Source organism: Malaclemys terrapin, chromosome 8, assembly GCF_027887155.1.
Source record: "Malaclemys terrapin pileata isolate rMalTer1 chromosome 8, rMalTer1.hap1, whole genome shotgun sequence".
Lineage (NCBI taxonomy): Eukaryota > Metazoa > Chordata > Testudines > Emydidae > Malaclemys > Malaclemys terrapin.
In genome coordinates this window covers 87,456,594-87,478,856 of record NC_071512.1, presented here as the reverse complement: position 1 = coordinate 87,478,856, position 22,263 = coordinate 87,456,594, and the positions used below count along the sequence as shown (strand labels likewise).

The window sequence follows — 22,263 nt, the reverse complement described above, 5'->3', positions numbered from 1 at the left end:
CAATGTTTGTCATGTGTAAATGGTTATTTTGCCGAGAGCCTCGGAGAGAAGGTGAACAAGTGGGTATTTTTATATTTGCCACCTTCCATTTTTCTGGCTTTAGAAGGCTCCTAGTTATTATGGTGACCTGACAATATAGAAAGCACTACGACAGAAAGGCTCACACTTGTTTTGAGGAGTCTCTTACAAATGAATTCCTGCAGATAAATCTCTATCCCAGCATAAACCTCTAAGGGGAATACTGATTCAGGCTTGGAACTTATGTCAGTATAACTACATCGCTTGGGGTGTGCTGAATGACCCTAGCCCCCGGCATAGACAGAACTACATCGAATAGAGGGCTTCTTCCATCAACATAGCTACCGCCTCTCAGGGAGGTAGAGTACCTACAGCGATGGGAGAAGTTATCCGTGAGCGTAGGAGCATCTTCACTAAGCCCTACAGCAGCACGGCTGCAGCACTGTATGTGTAAACAAGTCCCCAGTGTCATGAAACAGTGCAGGCTGGGACTGCTGGTCCTTACTCCCCTCACAAAGAAACCTAACTGGTATCATAATTAACATCTTTTGTTTTGATTCCTAAATACAAGCTGGGTATCTATATCAGTAAATGGCTTTAAATCTTCAAGGCCAGGCTGTGGGACTCTAGCTCCCCATTCCTGCAAGCTATTCTGCACTGGCAGAAACCAAGCCTTACTGACTTCAGTAGGGCTCTACGAGGATCACCACTGCAGAGCAGATTGAAAGAAGTGGGTCTCAGGATTTGACCAGGTATGTAAGTGCCACACACTATCTGCTAGATATCTATCTAAGGTATTTAAACAGTGCCTAGTATCTGAGCACCTCACTATATTAATCCTCCCAGCATTCCTGTTAGGGAGGGAAGTGCAATTATCCCCATTTTATAGATGGAGAACTGAGGCCCAGAGAGGCCAAGCGACTTGCCCAAGATCACACAGGACGTCTGTGACAGAGCAGGGACTTGAATCCAGATCTCCCAAGTTCTAGGCTTGTGCCCCTAATCACTGGACCATCCTTCCTCCTCAGGAACTACACCCCTGACTCATAACCTGGAATGCCTTTCTGAAACACCGTTCACGGAACACTTGCAGACAGGCAGACAGCTCATAAAGTAGCCTCTCAGTGGCTTTAGAGAAGACAGAAAGAAGGAAGAACACTTTGCTCTCTTGATGCCCTCTGAGCTTGGCTTCTGCATAGCCCATAGACAGGATTTTGCTCTTACAACTTCTCATTTGGGGCTAAATTGTGACTTGGCCTGTGTTCGCATGTGAGGGAGTAAGGACTCCCATTATACCTCTGATGGGCTGCCTGAACCGGCAGTGTGGGCACATATGAATAAGAGGGCACTGTTTACTCCACCCTCCATCGCAGGTGGTTGGAGAGTAGGCTGGGAGGGGTGAGGAGTGGGCATGACCTTGGCTCTAGATGTCCCTCCTCCATGCACTGGCAAACACAGCTGAGTCTGTTTAACAGGTTTTGTATTTACTGCTGACATAAGCCATCAGCAAACTGCTAGACCTCTGCCCGGGAGCAAGGTGGTAGTAAGGAAGGATTTGAGACTCAACAGCATGTCTGAGTCACAAAGCCTTCTAGGGCTAATATTAGGGTAATGTTGCTTATGCACCACCCTTGCCTAAAGTCTCAATCAAGCCCTTACTTTGTTTAATATTTGAACTTCACATATAAAAGACATTGACAGTAATGATGTGAAGGCAATCTGGGTAGATATACCATACGTCTGCTACACACTGACTACTTGTGGGGGATGCTAAACACACCTTTCCTTTTGCTCATTGTGCTTACTTTATGGTTGGGGGTTTTCTGCTTTGTTTTGTTTTTCAGTCCCAAATTAATCATATGCTTTGGCTTTCTATTGGGTGGGAGAAGGAGTATTTTATTTAATCTTGCAGCCAGACACAAAAGGAAGACTAGGAGACGGAAAGGAAAAGAGAGAAACCAAAGGGCTGAAAAAATAGAAAGGAAAAGAGACTGATTGAAATGCAGGAGAAAGGTGTGGCAGAAAAGAGGTCTGCAGAGAGAGGGGAAGTGGATCTACAAGAGTCTGCAAATAAAGGAGGTAAAAAGGAAAAGAGTAGATGGATTATGTGGAGAAGAAAATAATTATTTAGGCATGCAACAAAAACCTTTTGATGTTTCCAATATGAGGCCAGTGTTATAACTTATACTGAAGAAGTGGGAGGTTGTAACCTGTTCTGATGGCCCATTTCTAAATCCTCTTTTAAATTGTTGGGTTTCTCTTCTCTGGACAAAATGAAATCCATATATTCAAAGAGAGGATCCAGGTTACTCCACAGGTGCTCAGTTATATTTGTACAGTGCCCTGAGGCTACTGTCCAACCTCCCCTGCCTCTATATTAGTACAGTTCTAAAAAAATGAGACATGTAGAAGTCAGAACAAGAGGAAGAAAGCTAGATGTTAAATTTCCAGTTAATTTCTAGGGAAATTAATACTTTAAAGAGCCCCTAATGTGCACAATAGTATGGGATACACTGCGAGTTGGTTGAAACAGAGTAAATGGCCAGCAATCATGAGTTATGAGTTTTCATAACTCTTGTGTCTGAAGGAAATGGGAAACAGTATCCCAATTATTTGGGACATATTTTTATGCAAGGGATTTATGGACTTGGCCCCTAGTGTTCTATGCTTCTAGGTGCTTTCTACTTTTCTTAACTTGCTACATCTCTTAAGTAGGATCTTTTCTTTCTGTACATTCCATGAAATGTCATTGTCATAAATATACATTTTCTTTTTATTTTGTTTCCTGCTCTCCAAGGGCCATTCTTCTCTCATAAGAAGGATTGCTAAAACCAAATGATAATGTGTTGCCTAGCCCAAGAGATCAGTCCTAGGAAGTTGATATGTTAATGAGATATTTATTTTTCAAAACCTTAAGTTTATAACAATGAGGAGATGCAAGTCTCTTGGAGCTGCTTAACCCCCTTTCTGTATAGAAACCATAGATTCATAGATTCATAGATTCTAGGACTGGAAGGGACCTTGAGAGGTCATCAGGTCCAGTCCCCTGCCCTCATTGTGTTCTTGTACCACAGTGAACAACCACTGTTTTCTTGTAGCTATTCTAGCTAATTGTTCTGAGAGTCTGAAAAGATTGAATCAGAGATCTCCACCTAGTGGTTAAACATAATTTACCAGGCTTTATACAGACTGTTGCCCCAAAGACTGGGCCAAATTTCATTTAGTTCCTTTCCCCCCAAAATAACTTAATGGGTATAAAAGGTTTTACAGCTCCAGGAGACCAGAAATCTTAGAGATCTAGGTGAATTTAAAATAGAATGTAACAGTTACAGATAAAAAGAAGTGTTTACATTATCTTCAACAAAGACTGCAATAAACGGATCACAGAAATGTTTTAAATAATGTAACCTGTACATAGTAGGAAGCACTAATGTTTATAGTAGTTGTAAATGTAATTTTGTACATTGCCTGAAATACATGCTATATATTCCAGATCATAAATGTCAATTGCTGCTCTGGTCAGTTAACCGTTCCCTGTTTTATCTTTCTCTTGTTTGGTTTTCTGAGTCTCTTATCCTGAATTCTACTGTTTGGCTGCTCTGACAATACCAGACATGTGTCTCTCTTCTGTCTTCTCCTTTCCCCAGAAATGGTATTCAGTTAATCAAGTAAAATGTCTCTAGTTGGTTGGTCTTGCATTTTTTCATCACATTCAATCAAATATTGTTTTATGTTCATTGACTTGTTGAAATTTTCTGCCACAATAATGAATTTTGAATTTTCAGAAAGGCTGGGGTTGTTTGTCTGTAGTTTTGAAGAAAGCAAAAGAGGAATGTGATTGTTATTTGAGTTATTTTCCTCACTTTGTTCTGACTCTAAAGGTGATGTATTAGCATATTCAGCAGATGGTGGGTACAGTGTAGCTTTTGGAGCAGAGTTTTCAGCATCATTTATTCTGCTAGGAATTAAAGGCACCTCATTTTCTGCCTCAAAACTAATGTCTTTTAACTCTGGTAACACAGAAGGCTCTTTGTGTTCTTCCAGTGGCATTTCACCTTCCTCATGCATATTGTTATCTTCATCAGGTTGATTGTTTTGAATGTGGTGCAAATTCTGCACATTCTTCATGTGCATATTATTGTTTATTTGAAAATTGATGTCGCTACATGGTAGTATATTTCTAGTTTTAGGAGAACTGGGGATACTGGATGTATTAGACATAATAGATACCTTGACAGTGCTTGTACAAAATAATTTACATTTTTCACTCTCCACATCATTCTGAGTTTGTGGTGTGTCTTCAGCTATACCATCCGAGTTCATTTGTGTGTCTGGGATTAGCACTTCAGACAATGACTCATTGTCATTAGGTGGCTGTTTATTTTCTCTCTGTTCTATTTTTACCCCATCATCCTCAGTGTTAACTGTTCCATGCGGGTTATCAGTATTGTCAGTTCCATCTTTGCTACTACAAGTTAAATGCTCGTTGGCTTCAGTATACAGAAGCAAACTACTGATGTGATTTGGAGGCTCTGTGCTACTTTGTTTGGGAACAAAATAGGTTTCTGTTGAAATTGGGTTGATAGCTGGTGGAATCTGTGGTATAACAGTGAAAGTATAAGAGTCCACAGCAAGTAGATTTCCTTCTAATGATTCATGTTCTTTAGCCTTTTCACAACTCTTCAATCTTTCTATCCTGTTTAAGTTTTCACTCTGGCTTTTTAATACTTGGTTGTCCATCTGGCCTTGATTGACATTTTTCACTGTATCCTCCAGAACTGACTTTAGTTCCAAATCACATTCACTGTTGGGATTTTTTGTCTGCAAGTTGCCTGGGATTTGTGTTTGGATAATAAGAGCTGAAGAAGAATCGCAACCCTTTTCCTTTCTTGTAGTCATCTGTGAATTTTGGTATCCATATGACTCTGTAGCCCCTGTGTCTTCTTCATTTACTTCTCTAGAATACAGGGATATGGAAATATCATTTGCCCCGTTTTGTGAAGTACTTGCTAAATTCTGAGTTGCAAGAGATACAGTTGGAGTAATACATCTCGCAGTCTCCTTTGAGGGTGGAGGTAAGTTACTGTTGTACATTACAGCTTCTGCAAGCACAGATGTGAGATCTTTAGAATTTCTTACATCAGAAATATTCTTGAACGGATGAGGGACACTCACTATTGGATTATTGGACTTTTCTTCAGACCATTCTGCTGCATCAGCACTTGTTATAATAGCTTCACTTTCGGCATTTTTGCTCTTAGCCAAGGTCTGCTTGTCAGAGAATTGCGAAGCAACTTTTTTGGAATAAATCTCCTTCTGTTCTCTGGTACCTGGCTGATCTTGGGGAACTGCAGAAGACCCGTGGTTTGATTTTCTTTCTTTTCTTGTCAACTCTTTGTTGGAAGCCTGTGACAGTTTCTTCTTGGATTCAATTGGTGGTTCTTTGTGTTGATGGTTGGATTTTTGTTGTGTTTTTTCACTGCAAGGTGATTTCTCTGGGTGGATTCTCATTTTTCTGAAGGGATGTAAATTTAATTTTACAGTTAAAAAGTCTTGTCCTTTAGTTTTCATTTTACTCTTCCAGTTGGCTTCATCTTTCCTCACCCAGGTTTTCCTTCCAATATCTCCCTTAACAGAAGACAATTTACCTTCTTCACTTCTTGCTTCTGAACTGCTGTGCTCTTTGCTTTCCAAGGTGATAGCTTGGCTTCTTTGAACATTCTTCTTATGAGATCCTACCTCAAATGAGTCCATCATCATCACATCCAACCTGTTTATTGTTGCCAGGTCAGGTACATAAAAGCTAACACTCTTTGGTATATATCTTTTCTTGACTTCTGGTGATAATGGCATCTCTTCATCACTCATAAAGCAATCTTCTCCTACTCTTCTATTAGCTTTGGTTTGCTCTTTCTCCAACTTTAAATTTTCCCTGTGATTATCTTTCTTTTCTTTTGTATAGCCCTGGAATTTATCACAGTTCACATATTTACAGATAAGGGAGTTGTGTAGCTGCAAAGAAATATTTTTGCTCCTTTCCAGCAATCCACGTTGATCATCATGTTGTGATCTATAACTTTGTAAAGTCTTTTGCACACAATGTTCCTTTGACTCCACTGGTGTGTTAGGTGCTGATGATGAGCTGGTAATAAAATATCTTTGCCTATGAGGTTTTAAATTCTTGTCTTCTGCTTCTGGTGGAGACTGCGACAATTCATTTGTTAAATGCTTTTCAAGTCTCTCTTTTGCTAAGGCAGGTGTAGGAGTTGAACATCTTCTAGTAAATGCGTCATGCCTTATATCTGCCGAATAATAAATGTTAGAATTTAGCACATGGAAGAGTTTTATTACAGCGCATGTTTGGAACACCTATATATATAGTGCCAAAAAAGCTCTCTCTGTTTGTGGCATAACACCAACATTTAGCTAACATCTCAGTCCAATCTGGGTAAAACATTTTAACTCCACAGTGCTGAGGCAATTACACTCACACACTGTGGTCACATTTTAATCAGTTGAATTAAAATTAACTGATAGAAGTTTAGAAAACTTCAATCTTAATCAGAACTATCCATATAATAATGTGTGTGATTATAGTTTTGTTAAAGCAGGGGAACAGGCGGTACGTTCAAAGACTGGGTATAGCAATACAAGGCTCCTCTGCTGATATGCTGTACTGTCTGGCACATAGAATACTGCATAAAGATGCAATAATATTTTTATGACTCATGCCATCAGGTAGATTTTGTTAGTGCCACCCAAAATATCAATGAGTTAGGTGTCTGCACAGGGAACTAGGGACGTGGAGGGAGGTGATCTGCAGGGAAAACCCTAGGAATAGTCAAGCTCAGGAGAAGGCTTTGATTAAGTCTATGTTTTGTTGTTGTTATTTAAGTGAAATAATAAAGGCCAACCAAAAGAACCCCACTTTTTTCCAGTTTATCTTCATATTCTGCTGAATAATATTCAGTTTTCCTTTGTATAACTGTATTTGTTTTTTCTTCAATGACATTTCCCTGCTCTTACCAACCTAGTGTCTCGGGACAGCGAGATGCATTGTCATATGGGAATTTTGAGTTTGGAAGGAAATGAAAGAATCTTTATGGCAAAATTTTCAGAAATGCTTAAGTCCCATTTTCAAAAAAGATTTAGAAGCTTATGTCTCATTGAAAGTCAATGGAACTTAGGTTCCTAGCTGCCTAAATTACTTTTGAAAATGAGACTTAGGCTTTTAAGTCACTTAAGTGCTTTTGAAAATGTTACCTCTAGTGCCTAGACTGATAGAACTTGGCTGCATCATGCAGGTGATGTACTCAGACTCCACGCAGGAAGTACCATAGGAACCATTTCCCCATTCCCTTCAGTGAGCCAATTCACACAATATTGATGTTTTGTCCTGTCCTCCCCGCCTGGTATAAGAAGAGAGGTGGAGAGAGTGAACCCTCAGACAATAGAATGAGAGCAAGCAGTGGTGTCCTTGTGGATCATCCTTTAGGTTAGTAAAGAGCCCACAGTGATGGTGACCGGGGGGAGGGGAGGATTAGAATTACCTGCAGCCAGCAAACCAGGGGCCAGATTGTGAAATCTTTAATCAATAACGAGCAGTTACTCACGGGAGCAGTAGTCCAATTGAAGTCAGTGGGACTATTTGTGAAACTTGCTCACTAATGTGAATAAAGGCCTTGGAATCTAACGCTAAATTTCCTTCTCATCAAGCCTTAATGGTACTTCTAGGTGAAATTTTTTTCAGCAAAACTTTTTTTGGTGAAAAATGCAGATTTGGAAACACTGACACTTTTTTCCAATTTGTGTTGGTTTTGCAAAACTGTTTGTGTCAAAAAAACGAAAAACCAAACCCACCACCAAACCCTGCATTGCAACACATTTTGACATGAAACATTAATCTTTTGGTTTGAAACAACTTTTCCTTTAAAATGTTTTTAAAAATCCAAAGCCTTTAAAATCGTCAAAATTGAAATGAAACGTTTTGTTTTGGGTCAAACAAAACATTTCTACCTGAAATGATTTTTTTTTTTTTTTAGATTTTACTTTTTGATTTGCTGAAAATTCTGAAACATTTCATTTTTGGCTCCACCCAAACCAGTTTTTTTTCCTGATTTTTTGGAATTGCTAACAAACTGGAAAATCCATTATTCACACAGCTCTATTGAGAGGTGCTGAGAATCTGCATCTGCCATTAACTCCATTTTGCTCAGCGCCTCTTGTGATCTAGCCTGAAGTCTCCATAACTTTTACCTTTTGGAAAATCTCTCCCAAAGCTCTGCCTTTAGCCCTGAATAATTCATAAAAAGCAATTAGTTTAGTGATACTTCTGAAAGCAAATGAATAAATCCAGATTCATTTCCTGTCATAAAAGAGCTTAAAAATCCTATTTTAAAATAAGTAGCAACTTTAGAAAATAAATTAATAAACATGTGGCATCTGAAGAATAACCTGGAAGCCCTGGGGAATAAATCTCTACATTAAAAAGGAAAACAGATAACATGTATGAAACAAATATATTACAATAACATTTCTGGTTATGAACTAAACCCATAAATTGCTGGATATGAGCTGTTGTCATAGGAGCTCTCAAAGCAGCTAATGTACTACGTGTTGTCTGCATAATTCACCTAACTAGAGAGAGATCACAAAATGAAGTGGGAAAACCAGAGGAATCGCCTGCCTAGAGTTATGTTTAATGTAGTGGCAGATTGGTAGGATTTTATTGTGCTTGAGTGTTCATGAGGCTTTCTGAAAGCAGTGAATGTTACCGTATGAATTTGCAAGATGAGTGTTGCCTCCCGCTAAGGAGGGAAGACCATACCTAGGGAACAGTATGGAAGCAGAGAAGAAAGAGCAAAGGACATGAAGAGAGATATTTAGAAGGACTTCATGTACTGAGAGAAAGCTCTGCCTCCAGAAAGGAGATTCACCTAGGGACCAGATTCCCTGGTTGTGAGAGCGCAGGGAGACCTGGTCAATAGCACGAACGCATTATTTTAGGTTTGCCCCAAACATCAGACATTTGTTGCATTTCATTTTTAAAAACTTATTAATGCAAGAAAATTTACATCACTGGCAGGGACTGTGGCAGATGCAGGTATTTTCCAACACCTGCCACAAAATCAGTGTGCCTTTCTTGTCATCCTGAAAGGGCAATGCAAGATCACTTTATTGATTTGTCACCCTCCATAAGGAGTATTAGCTGCGATATCATTACACCAAGATGGATAGCCACTCTAGAGTTGGAGCCCGTCAAATGTCAATATCAAATGCCACTATCCTCCCATTACTGTCATTTGGGTATGTAGGGAGGGGGGTGTTTCTTCTTAAAGACAAGTTTGCTATTGAGAAAAAGCTTTGGGAGTGTGAAGGGGTACTAGGGAAACATGATAGCCTGCTTTTTGTAGGACTGCCCTGCTTTTCAACAAACCAGTCTACTTTTCCAGCGTCCCAAAGAAGGACAGCCAAATGTCCCTCTCTTTAACACTGATCTCACACTTGTCCTACTTAAGCAAAAGCAAGGCATGAGCTTACACCAATTTCAGACACAGGAAACTTTCACCATCTTGTGTCTGGGCCCGATTCTTCACTATATGGCACTTGTTATAATCATTTATACCCATGCAGAGTGGGTGTAAAATGTTACCAAATCACCCACTTTGCTCAAGTATCAATTGCTGCCCAAGGTACATGACAGTGGAGAATCAGGCCGAGAACATTTACTTTTGTATCTCAAGTTTCATATTGCTGCCTGCCATTGGATCCTGTCAGAACTGTCTTTAAAAAGGAAACTCACCTTCATCAGTCTTTGAAAGTTCCTGCAGCACTGTAGTCTGTAGATTTTCCCACTGATCAAAGGTGCTTGGTTTTGTAACGCTTCTGTGGAAATCTTTTGTTAGGGCACCTGCTTCATTTGTTATAGACATATTCTCATAAGGCTCTTGAGGACATAATTCTACCATTCTGCATTTAAGGCATAAAAATGAGCCACTCTTTTTGTATTCATTCTCTCTTTGAATGCTTCTGAGTGGTGTGTCTAGCCCTCCGGACAGAGCGTCTGCTTTTACTGTTGCTTGATGCCTGTTTTCCTGTAAAAGTGGCATTTCCCTGCCAGACCCCACAATGGACGTGACCTTTATTTCATTTTCCTGAGTTAAGTGGCAGTTACAGGATCCCTCAGTGAGGTAATTTCTTGGCTCATGACCACACTGGGATTCATCTAGAGTTCTGCAACAGCAGTTTTCTGATGTGTGTTCATTTGCTTTGCCTTGTTGAAGTTTCCAGTTAAGGAGGGCTAAAACTAGGCAAGTGAGACCAACAGCTCCTGTGACAGATACAAGGTTCATCAAAGACACAATCATGTACATAAAGGTATAAATCATCCAATGTTAAACATACATGTAGGAATGTAATTAATTATAATTGGTATGGTGGCTTTCCTGCTTTACAGGGTTTTTAAAATATAGAAAAAATATCCAATTAAGCAGTGAATATTTTATCTGTATTATTCCATCTTTCCATAGAGATAGCTCATGAAACATTTTCTATAGCAATTATTCAAGAAGCAAATACATTGTAATGGCTGGGGATATGTCTGAGAGATCTTTTGCAAAAGGGAGAAGCTGAGACTCCATTCCTTCTGTGGTACAATTACTGAATTAAAGGGGTGCTGTCAAGTCTGATAGGCTCAAATTCCCCTGCCTCTTTCTAGAAAGGTCATTTTACCATTTTGAAATGCCACCCACTGACTCCCAGATGAAGTAAGCTTTATATAAACTCTTCAAAATGAAGTTTAAAACAGCTCGAAAAACCCAACCTCCTAGAATGAGCAACTCTACAACAAACGCGACACATAAACAAGAAAAGGATAAGTCATATATAAAATTCTGTACTGAAAACCGACATTCAGAAAGTATTAAGGTGGCATCTTTAAGCACCGAAAATCAGGCAATGCCAAAATTAAGCCACAACCTTAGCTCTGCCTGCTTCTGCGAATGCATTACCATACTATGTTTAATTACATCATCACTATCTCCAACAGGACAGTAAAAAGTCATATGAGGTTTTTTACAGCCTGAGATAAATCTGTCATCTTGTATTAATATGTGAGGTCTGGGGGAGCTGCATATAAGGGGTGGGTTGGTAGCTCTCTAGGGCCTCAGTCTGTAGCAGGGCACAGGTGATGGTTGGTCGAGGGGCCAGGTCACAGGATGCACTACTGTGCAGACACTCTGGGACATTTCCTCCAGGCTGTGGATGGGGGGTACTAGCATTGCAGATGCTACACCATTAGGTTGGGATTGTCTCTGTGGTCATAGAGAAAGGATTACTCCACTCTGCTGATCCCCCCACCACCCTGCCAAGATAGGGCTGAGTGTTTGCCTGTAGCTCAGTACAGCCTTTACTGAGGTTTTGCCTCTCTGGGGTAGAGGGAAAACAGCACCTCTACAGACCAGGGCACGTTACAAACAAATGCTAATTTTTAATATGGTGGCTTTCCAAAAACTAAGATCAAGTTCCTGAATTTGTGGCACGTGCCTCATGGGTCCAAACGGCCATTCAGAGGCTGGCATATGGTCATGGGTAACACATCAATGAGGCAGCAAATGGTTAATCCAAGTGATAGGTAAGCAGTTGAGGGCTTTTTCAAGGAACCTGAGCAGATGAATCTAAGGCCTGATGGCATCTCCAGCTGCATGGTGCCCCAAGCAATATTCCAGGGCATTGGTTCTCTCTGTACTCAGCGGGAGAAGTGCCACCTACCATTGCCCGCAACCCCCTTGTGATTGGTTTTGTTTTCCTTGGCAGTCTTCTATCCAAGCACTGACTAGGTCTAACCTTTCGTAGCTTGTGAAATCAAACGAGATCACAGCCTGAGGTGGTATGACTTCAGGCAATGGTATGGCTGCAGGCTAGACTTTAGACTGTAAGGTAAAACTGTACATATGTATGTACAAGGACAGCAGTTGCCAGCTGCACAGGAATCTGTGCGACATACCAGGCACAATTGTTCCTTCATTCCGCAGGGAGGATGGCAACACTCTTTATGTATTCGATGGAATTTGACGGAGATGAGAAAAACACGGCAACCAACCCATTCCAATCAAATGATTTGTAACAGTGGCTGCTAATAATATTGCCTGCCGTGTCCCAGTTTGAATCAATACCGAATATTAGGCTAAGTGATAAAATGTTCATCGAAAGTGCTACTGAATATACAAATGAAATTCAATGTTAATAAATGCAAAGTAATGTACATTGGAAAAATAATCCCAAATATGCATATGAAATGATGGCAACTAAATTAGCTGTTACCGCTCAAGAAAGAGATCTTGGAGTCATGGATAGTTCTCTGGAAACACCTGCTCAGTGTGTAGCAGCAGTCAAAAAAGCCAACAGAATGTTAGGAACCATTAGGAAAGGGATAGATAAAAAAAGAGATAATATCATAATGTGGCAATATAAATCATGATACCTCCACACCTTGAATACTGCATTCAGTTCTGGTTGTCCCATCTCAAAAAAGATATATTAGAATTGGAAAAGTTGCAGAGAAGGGCAGCAAAAATGATTATGGGTTTGGAACAGCTTCCATACATGGAACAATTAAAAAGATGGGGACTGTTCAGTTTAGAAAAGAGATGGCTAAGGGGGGATATGAAAGAGGTCTATAAAATCATGAATATATGGAGAAAGTGAATAGGGAAATGTTATCCGCCCCTTCACAAACACAAGAGATAAGGGACACCCAATGAAATTAATAGGCAGCAGGTTTAAAACAAACAAAAGGAAATACTTCTTCACACAATGCACAATCAATTCATTGCCATAGGATGTTGTGAAGGGCAAAAGTATAACCGGGTTCAAAAAAATTAGATAAGTTCATGGAGGATAGATCCATCAATGGCTGTTAGCCAAGATGGTCAGGGACACAACCCCATGCTGTGGGTGTCCTTAAACCTCCAACTGCCAGAAGCATTTGGCACTGGTCACTGTCAGAGAGAGGATCCTGAGTTAGATGGACTGTTGGTCTGATCCCGTGCAGCCATTCTTATGTTCTTATAACATGAAGGTTTGTAAAAGTCTGGCCAATTAATAAACACTGTGGACATAATTTTCAAAATTAGGTGCCTAAAGTTAGGTAACTAAACCCACGGTTGACAAGTAGGATCAGAGCGTATTCAGCACTCCTGAAAATCAGACCACTTATTTAAGAGCCTAACTATAAATGTAGGCCTTTAACATTAGGCACCCAAGTTTGAAAATTATGGCCTGTATTTTTTTTGATATTAAGTTTATGTGCACAAAAAAGTAGAGGGCCAGAGTATACATTACCTACAAAGCAAAACACAGCTACCAGAGTAACATCCCGCCAATAGGAATTCATCTTTTTGTTTTTTAGAATAACAGTAAAGTTTTGAGGATATGAGTTACAGTTGGCCTCAGTTAGCTCAAGAACATTGTGAACTGCAGGGTTTTTGGAAGCTCTGCAGTTTATATCGTTGGCATTTTTGAGCAACCTGGTTGAAGAATTCACATAGCTCCTTAAGAAGAAAGCTAGATCACACAATTTGCATGTACAATTCCATTGATTTTGATCTAAGCTAAGAAGAATTAGCTGAGGGAGGTGAGAAAACGTATCTGGAATGAGCGCCAGCCTGTTTCGGGAAAGGTCCATTTCTTTCAGCTCAAGTAGGTGTTGGAAGGCATTTTTCTCAATGTAACTAATGAAATTGTTAGATAAATCCAGACTCCTAAGACTATCAAGACATGCGGTTCCGAAGCTGCTCTTCGTAAGATTAGTGATCTGATTCCCATTTAGCTGCAGTCTCATAAGGCCCTTCATATTTTTGAACCAGCTCCCATAGATGCTGCTCAAAGCGTTGTTGCTTAGCACCAGGACTTGCAGCTTTTGAAGCTCATTGAAGGTATTATCACTGATAGAAGAGCTCGATATTTGGTTTTGGTCTAGCAGTAGAGTCCTCAGATCTCGAAGGCCATTAAATGCATTTTCCTTGATGTCTGTAATTCTATTGCTACTTAGCCTTAGTAGAGTTATGTTGAACAGCAGGGACAAGTCGAAGCTTTCTACTGAAGTGATATTTCCATCAGTGACAATTAAAGCTTTTGTGGTTACAGGAGCAGCTGTAAAAAAGGAATAGAGGCATTATCTACAGGGATGTAGGCCTGGGCTGGGTCTCAATCAATATCTTAACACTAACAAGGGCTGTTACAGCTGGGAAAATATTTTTTTTCACTTTTTCTGATTTTAAGGAAATGCTTCATATTTTATTTATTTAGATTTCTGAAATTCTTTATAGGCACCCCTTCAATAAATTACTAATGTGAGATAAAAGACTGCTCAGCCCAGCTTGACAGGTACATGAATATTCACCAGCAAATGTATTGAGGGTATTAAAATAGACCCAAACCCCTCAGCCCGCTCCCATCCCCCAAAACCTGGAGGAAAGATGGACTTTGCAGTGTACTTGGATGATTAACTGATCCAGCCTCTGGTGGACCAAAGGACTGAGCCCCTCACAGAGAACAGCCTGCTGCCAACTCTCTCCCAGTTACGGCAATGCAACTCCAGCTCTAGTACCCTCACTGGTCTCAGCTATGGCACCAGTGCATGGGGAATTTGCCAGGTCTCTACATTAGATGACTAGCTTATAAGGTTAATACCGACCCTTTGCATTCCACCCAGAAATGTTTTGGTCTCCAGAGCATTGGTGTAACACGCTTGCCGCATGAAACTCTACTTAATAAGCAGGCTACAGCATTCTGCATTAGCATCAGTTTCCAAGTGGTCTCAAGGTTCGGCCTCGTGTAGTGGCCATTGCAGCAATCAATCTTAATATGAAAAAGGGGGATAATTGTGGCAAGGTCCCTGCATCAGGGAGAAAAGGTCACATTCTTCTTGCCAGGCATAGATGGGGGGAAGAGGGGGAAGCTATTGGCTATTGGCCCTGCTTGGGCATCCAGGAGCAGCCCAGGATTTAACAACACACCAGGTTGCACACCTGTGTTACAAACTGCAGTAACAACACTCCCTCAGTCTGGGGCACCAGTGGAAATTCTGCCAGCCCTTCCAGCTGCTTCCCCCAACCCACCAGCATAATCTCTGTCTTGTCTAGATTACATTGCAGCCAGCTAGCCCTCATCCGAGCTCATCTAAGTGCTTGGTTATTCATCATAACCTACATGTAATTTCACATGCATCAGAACATTAGATTTTTTATTTTATTTTATTTTTTAAGCTGTGCACTGACATGACATATTTGTTCAAGAAACAGAAAACCATCTGTTCCACTAGAAGTCAAAATTAATGCATTGCTTACCACTGTCACTGTTGTTTTTTTGGGAGGAATTTTTTTCATTGCTTATGGAAGTGCGAAACTAACATTTTGCGCCAGACATAGTGCAGGCAAAGCACCGTGCTCGCTTCCCACACACAGCTCTGTCAGCAGGCCTCATTCCTGTCCTGTGACTAAAACTAATAAACATGAAGGGGGTCTTTTCAGTTATGGATGCCCTGAGGATTTTCACGTGGCAGTCCCATATGCGCTGGTGAGCACAGACCCCTATTGGATACGTGTTGCATTAAATAAACTCTGTGTGATAAAAGGAAAACGTCCTCTTAACTTCAAACTATGGTCAATCCAATTGGAATAATTGCTTGAGAGTGACTTGGAATGTTATCTTTGGGAGTCCAGCAGTGTTTGCAGGATAAAAGTGATATCACAAGTGATTGCAGCATCTCTCCAACATACTTAAGTTATTGGACTCTTATGACAGTTTTTAAAATGACAATCAACAGACTGTACAGTAACATTCAAGCATATAAAGTAAATGAAAAATGTGCTTCTGATAACATAAAATGGTATAGAAAGAAGGCTCATTTTACTTTTGTTTGTGTGGTTTGTTCCTGTTTCTGCATTAAGGAAAATATGTTGCTTCAACAGAAAACATTTATTGACTGCCTGACTTCTAATTATGTGGTAGTGTCTAGGCTAGGGATTGGCAGCCTTTGCCACGTGGCCCGCCAGGGTAAGCCCCCTGGCGGGCTGGGCCAGTTTGTTTACCTGCCGCGTCTGCAGGTTCGGCCAATCGCAGCTCCCACTGGCCCCGGTTCGCCGCTCCAGGCCAATGGGGACTCCGGGAAGCAGCGGCCAGCACATCCTTCAGCCCGCGCCGCTTCCTGCAGCTCCCATTGGCCTGGAGCGGCGAACCGCGGCTAGTGGGAGCTGAGATTGGCCAAACCTGTGGACGCGGCAGGTAAGCAATGGAGCTTACCCTGGCAGGCCACGTGCCAAAGGTTGCCAATCCCTGGTCTAGCCACCCAGTCATGGAGCAGGGCCCCACTGTACAAGGTGCTGTACAAACACTTAAAAAGATAAGAGTGAATCTTTTTAAAGTAATCTTTTTTGGTTGGCTACATTACATGAATGGCTAAATCTTCAGACGTGCATGCACTCACATTCTTCTGACTCCGGTGTGCACACAGCCCAGTGCATAGGCCTAATGAATCCACAAGTTGGGGTGGGCAGGAGGGCTGAACGAAGACCTATCTGCACACACGAACTCCAGCTTGAGTGTAAATAACAGGGTTTGTGTGCACCTAAACTGGCACTTCCCATTATGCAAATGCTGTCAAAGATTGTTTTGCCCTAAAGATTTGTTGCTTAGTAAAAACAAATCTTTTGCTCATAGCTTTTTGGGGACTTTGCCAATCTCCCCAGGCAATGGATAATATGAAGTGGCCCGACTAATGTAGCTCCTATCAGTTTTTTCTCACACTGGATAATGGAGAGACTGGCAGTCCATTTATTTGATTCTGGGGACTTGTCTAGACTTGAAATGCTACAGCAGCACAGCTGCATTGCTGCAACTGTGCCACTGCAGTGCTTCGGTTTACACAGACCCTTCGCCGGTGGGAGGGGTTTTGCTAGAGCAATGGAAGATTTTTTCTGTTGACCTAGAGCTGTCTACACTGGGAATTAGGTCAACTTAACTATGTCACAAGGGGTGTGGACTTTTTACACACCCGAGTGGCATAGTTAAACCAACTGAATTTTCTAGTGTAGACCAGGCCTGTGTCTCGACACTAAGCAGCCCTTTGTGCACAAAATACAATCTTTGCACATACCTTATGGCAATTGCACACGGCATCACCTTTAGACAATCAGATCCTACAAATGTTACATTCTGGGAATTCAAAATACAATCTGTGTAATATGGTCAGTCACATAGAATAGCAATATTAATAATATTAGTCTTCTCTGGCCTGGTCTACACAAGAAAATTAAGTTGGCTTAAGTCTACCCCAATTCAGGATACCACTTAAGAACATGTTTAACTGATTCAATGGGACTTAGGCATGTGTAATACTTTTCTGAATCAAGGCCTATATGGCTTTGGACAAGTCACTGGCAGCCTGTTGATTTCCCTGGGCTTTACATCCGGATCTTAACCTCTCTTCGATTTAGCATTCCCCTATGTAAACTGGACTTAATAACACTTACCCACCTTAGTGAAGCACTTTGAGAACTATGGATGAAAGATGGTTTAAGTGCCAAGTGTTATTTAGTTTTATGGCTGTTAGTACTTCTGGTTTCTTAAGCTGATAATGCCTTTCTGTTTTCTGAGCTAGTGTTAGAGATTTGCTGCTTTTAGCAATAAACAAAGTATGTTATTTAGCATCAGTATGAAAGTCACATTCAGTTTAAATTTGTTAATAAGGTGTCTTATTAAATTGTTGACTTAAGCAAGCAATATGTAATGAATACAGTCAACGTATCTTGGTAGCATTTCCACAGCTCATTTAGCCCCAATAAAAAGAAACCATTGTTTCAGAATTATAATGTCATAATGCACTTTGATTCTAATCTCTATCGCTGGTATATCACTTAATCTTACTAATGCTGTAGAATTGCCTGGCAGGGTTCTGAGGCAATCCATAGTTCGTTCAGCCAGTGTAAGGCTTGAACTTTGCACAATATGTGAACAATAACTTATTAAAACAATCTTTTTTTTTAAGTGTCTCGCTGCATGAAATGACTCCTTTCTCAGTAACAAAGGTTTTCAATTACCTCTGAAGGCCTTAGAATAGTTTTGGTAAGGCCGCTAGGCAAAGAGAAATAAAACAATGTTATCACTCTTTAGACAGCGTGTGCAGAGATTTGCTTTCAGAAGCAGAGTCCAGAAACAGTCAATACAATTAGAGTATTGCAGTGAGCTCATTGTATATAATAAATATCAGTTCTCTTGAAGTGTCTTAGTTAGTTACCTGGTATATATGTTAATCCTTGACACAGAGTAACATTTTCTGAGCATATCAGGCATGAGGAGGGACATGATGTTATTAACTGAATCACCATAGCAAGTAGAATGAGCAATGTACCTAAAATAAAAAGAGCATATATTTCATGGTATTGACATTTATTATTCATGGATTAATTGCAAGTGGCTAATTAAGTACATTAGTGGCTTCTGCATTTTTAAGGAGATTTTAATTTGTCATGAGAGAATGGTGAATTTTATGGCCCGGAAAAATGTCCAGTGGACAGCACTTATGACTGAAATTTTCCATTACTCCTAGTTTATTAAAGATGCAGTACAAGTGAGACAACAGTGTATGTTTATGTGATATTTTGGGCCAGTTCTTAAAAGGGCCTCAAATTTAGAGGGTACAGCTTAGCATTTGCAATTAATTTAAGGCAAACTCATGGCTCATCTCACCTAACCACCAGACTGTACCCATATAGCAGGTACTTAGACATCTACATGCTACAAACTAGAATTGCGGTTGTTTCCAAAGGCACATTTGTGTCCAGAAAATCAAAGACAGCGACTCATAATCAGTTCCTTTTATATTTAGCTAGTTCTTGTGTTTTAATCAAAATAAAACTATTTGCTTTGACAGGACACGGGTCCTGATTCAGCAAAGTACATAAACACATGCTTAAGGTTAATAATTATCAGGGCTGGCTCTAACTTTTTTGCCGCCCCAGGCAAAAAAGAAGAGTGCCGCCCCGCCATAACACCCCCACCCCGAGCGCCGCGCTGCCCGAACCCCCGAGCGCCTCGCCGGGCCGCCCAAACCCCCGCCCCACCCTCCAATGCCTCGCCGGGCCGCCCAAACCCCCGCCCTCACCTCCACCCCCCCGAGTGCCGCGCCGGGCCAGGCCAAGCCGTCCAAACCCCCGGAGCGCTGCACCACGCCGGCCATTCCCCGCCACGCCCAGCACTGCGCCGGGCCGGGCCGCCCAAACCCCTGGAGCGCTGCGCCGGCCAAACCCTCCCAGCGCCAGGCCGCGCCACCCAAACCCCCGCCCCCCCCGGAGCGCAGCGCCGCCCAAACCCCTGCCCCCCTGGAGCGCCGCACCACACCGAGCCGCCCAAACACACACCTCCCCCAGTGCCACGCCACGCCACCGAAGCAAAAAAAAAACCCTCGAGCGTGGCCCTGCTGAACAAAAACAAAAACACCGTGAGCGCCCCCCGCCACCCCAACATTGACCTCCCCTTATAAGGTGCTGCCCCAAGCACGTGCTTGCTCGGCTGGTGCCTGGAGCCGGCCCTGTCCATGTTCATTGAAGTCAATGGGAGTCCTTCCATCAACTTCAATAGGCTTTGGATTGTTAAAGTCAATGGGACTTAATCACTCTGTAAGATAAGCATGTGCTTACGTGCTTTAAGAACATAAGAACGGCCGTACCGGGTCAGACCAAAGGTCCATCTAGCCCAGTATCCTGTCTACCGACAGTGGCCAATGCCAGGTGCCCCGGAGGGAGTGAACCTAACAGGCAATGATCAAGTGATCTCTCTCCTGCCATCCATCTCCATCCTCTGACAAACAGAGGCTAGGGACACCATTCCTTACCCATCCTGGCTAATAGCCATTAATGGACTTAACCACCATGAATGTATCCAGTTCTCTTTTAAATGCTGTTATAGTCCTAGCCTTCACAACCTCCTCAGGTAAGGAGTTCCACGAGTTGACTGTGCGCTGCATGAAGAAGAACTTCCTTGTATTTGTTTTAAACCTACTGCCTATTAATTTCATTTGCAGAACTGCGGCCATAGAGATTATGTTGTCAGGCCCAGTATAAGAAGAGAGGCAGACAGATATCTCCATAATTACAGTCCATTTAATATAATGAATAGATTGAGATATCAAGTAAACCCTATTAAAAAATTTCATATCCAGGCCTTCTGTAATGCCTAGTGAAGATCCTCTCCATGCTCCTGACCACAGCCCTAGAACAACTGAAGAGACAGTCTTCAAGAACCCATATTTGGTTTTGCAAAATGGTTTTGTGCATTGGTGTCAGGATACATTGGAAAAATTTAATCCATTCAGTGTTAACATAGAAGGGAAAAGCTATTCAATAAAGTGAATAAATTTTTACTTCTGAGTCTAGTTGTATTAATGCAAGCCAACACAACAGCTTTCAAAAGTGTCCCCTCTACTTCTCAGCTTGGAGCACATAACAGAAGCTCTTAGCATCACTTAAATTGTCCCTTTGCTGGGGACACATTGCACAGTGTGTCACAAGGCACTTAGATTAGCAATAAGAACCTATTAGCGTAGTATGGCTACAACCCTACTAAATCTAAAATTGAGATTTAGAGTCAAATTCTGAAGTCCTGCTCATGTGTGTTGTCTGGCTGCTGTCAGCGTGACTATCCATGTGAGTAAGAGCTGCAGGGACTGACCCTAAGACTCTTAAAGTGGGAGGGGAGGGGTTGCCACCAACCCAAGTATTGATCCCTGTCTTGGCGTTAAAGTCTCCTTAACAGGGCCGGCTCCAGGCATCAGCTTAACAAGCAGGTGCTTGGGGCGGCCAAGGGAGAGGGGCAGCACCTGCGGCAATTCGGGGGCGGCAGGTCCCTCACTCTCTCTAGGAGCGAAGGACCTGCCGCTGAACTGCCGCCGCCGATCGCGGCTTTTGTTTTTTTTCCAATTGCCGCGCCGATCGCGATTGCGATTGCAGCTTTTTTTTTTGCTTGGGGCAGCAGAAATGCTGGAGCCAGCCCTGCTCCTTAAGTGCACACCTGATAAGTTACACACTGGCAGGCCCTATAAAAACCAGAAGTACTGCACTTGTAGCTTCTAGAAAATGCTCATGCTATAAGATCTGAATCTGCAGTTTGTATAGGACATGCAAGTATACTCACAGTGGCACCAAGGAATGCAGAGAGAAGTGGAGAGGCTCCACAATCACCCCCTTTTTTATCTGTATAGTGTCTAGAAGGGAAGTTAGAACAGGCTGTACGCGAACAGGCTTATCTGTAAATGGTATCATCTTTCCTGGTCAGGGTCTCCTACAAATGCAGATATCTGCATTTTAAAAATCAAAACTGCCACTACCAGCCCTTCTTCTATTTGCAATACACAATGTGCATGCCCTCTCTCTCTCTCTCTCTCTCTCTCTCTCTCTCTCTCGTATTCACAGGGAAGACCAGAATTTTCTGAAGTAGTCTCAAAATTAGAAGAATGCCTATGCAATATTGAGGTAAAGATATAAGCTCCTGCAGTGAAGTAATATGAATGCACCAAATGAGCAAATGTGAATGCAAGTTGGGGAGCAAGACAAGTGTGAAAGAGACCATAGAATTTGTTGACCCGATTCACCCAGTTGTAACCTCCCTCATTAAATTTTAAGGTGATACAGTAAACAATAGCCCCATGAGTGCCCTGAGAAGAAGAAGGCCAAAGGCCAGCCTGACAGAACACACTGCCGTGAGCATGATATGAGATCAGGTCTCTCACTTGCTCTTGGCTGCCTGCATTTCCAGAGATGGTAATGCTGCAGAGAGAGACTGTTCAGCATTGCAGGGATGTACTTTGCAGTAGTCTTAGGCAGATCCACTTCTCCCAACCTAGCAATCCCAGGTCTGCCTGGCTAGAAAGAAGAGTCTGACATGGATTTTAGGGAGGGGGATTACAAGAGCAAACATAAAAAGAGAAATACAAAGCTACATTTCTGCTTCTCTTTATGGCTAATAAACAATTGAAGATAACTGATCAAACAGGAAGTGAGCTTGATTAGGAACTCCAGTCCTGAATTTACATTTGCTCTGTGTGTCTGTGTGTATCTGTGGGTGGGTGGGTGCGCGCACACAAGAATTATAAAAATTCCCCCTTTTCTTTCAAATGTATCACTGCTCTTGAGCTAAAGGGTCAGAGCAGACTCCCATAATCTATTACATTTCTTCATGCTCTGACTGCAG

The 22,263-nt window shown here is 41.8% G+C and overlaps 1 protein-coding gene across 3 annotated transcripts in view; it reads left to right on the top strand.

The window, feature by feature from the left end:
* Positions 1–22,263, top strand: part of TNNI3K (TNNI3 interacting kinase) — a 168,170-nt gene that overhangs the window by 122,451 nt on the left and 23,456 nt on the right. The window contains exon 22 of one of the 3 annotated variants that reach the window (XM_054037603.1): positions 21,486–21,545. The exons of the other annotated variants lie outside the window; for them this stretch is intronic. Coding sequence (XP_053893578.1) covers positions 21,486–21,545 — 60 coding nt within the window. The remainder of the gene's footprint in view (positions 1–21,485; positions 21,546–22,263) is intronic. 3 annotated transcript variants of the gene reach the window in all.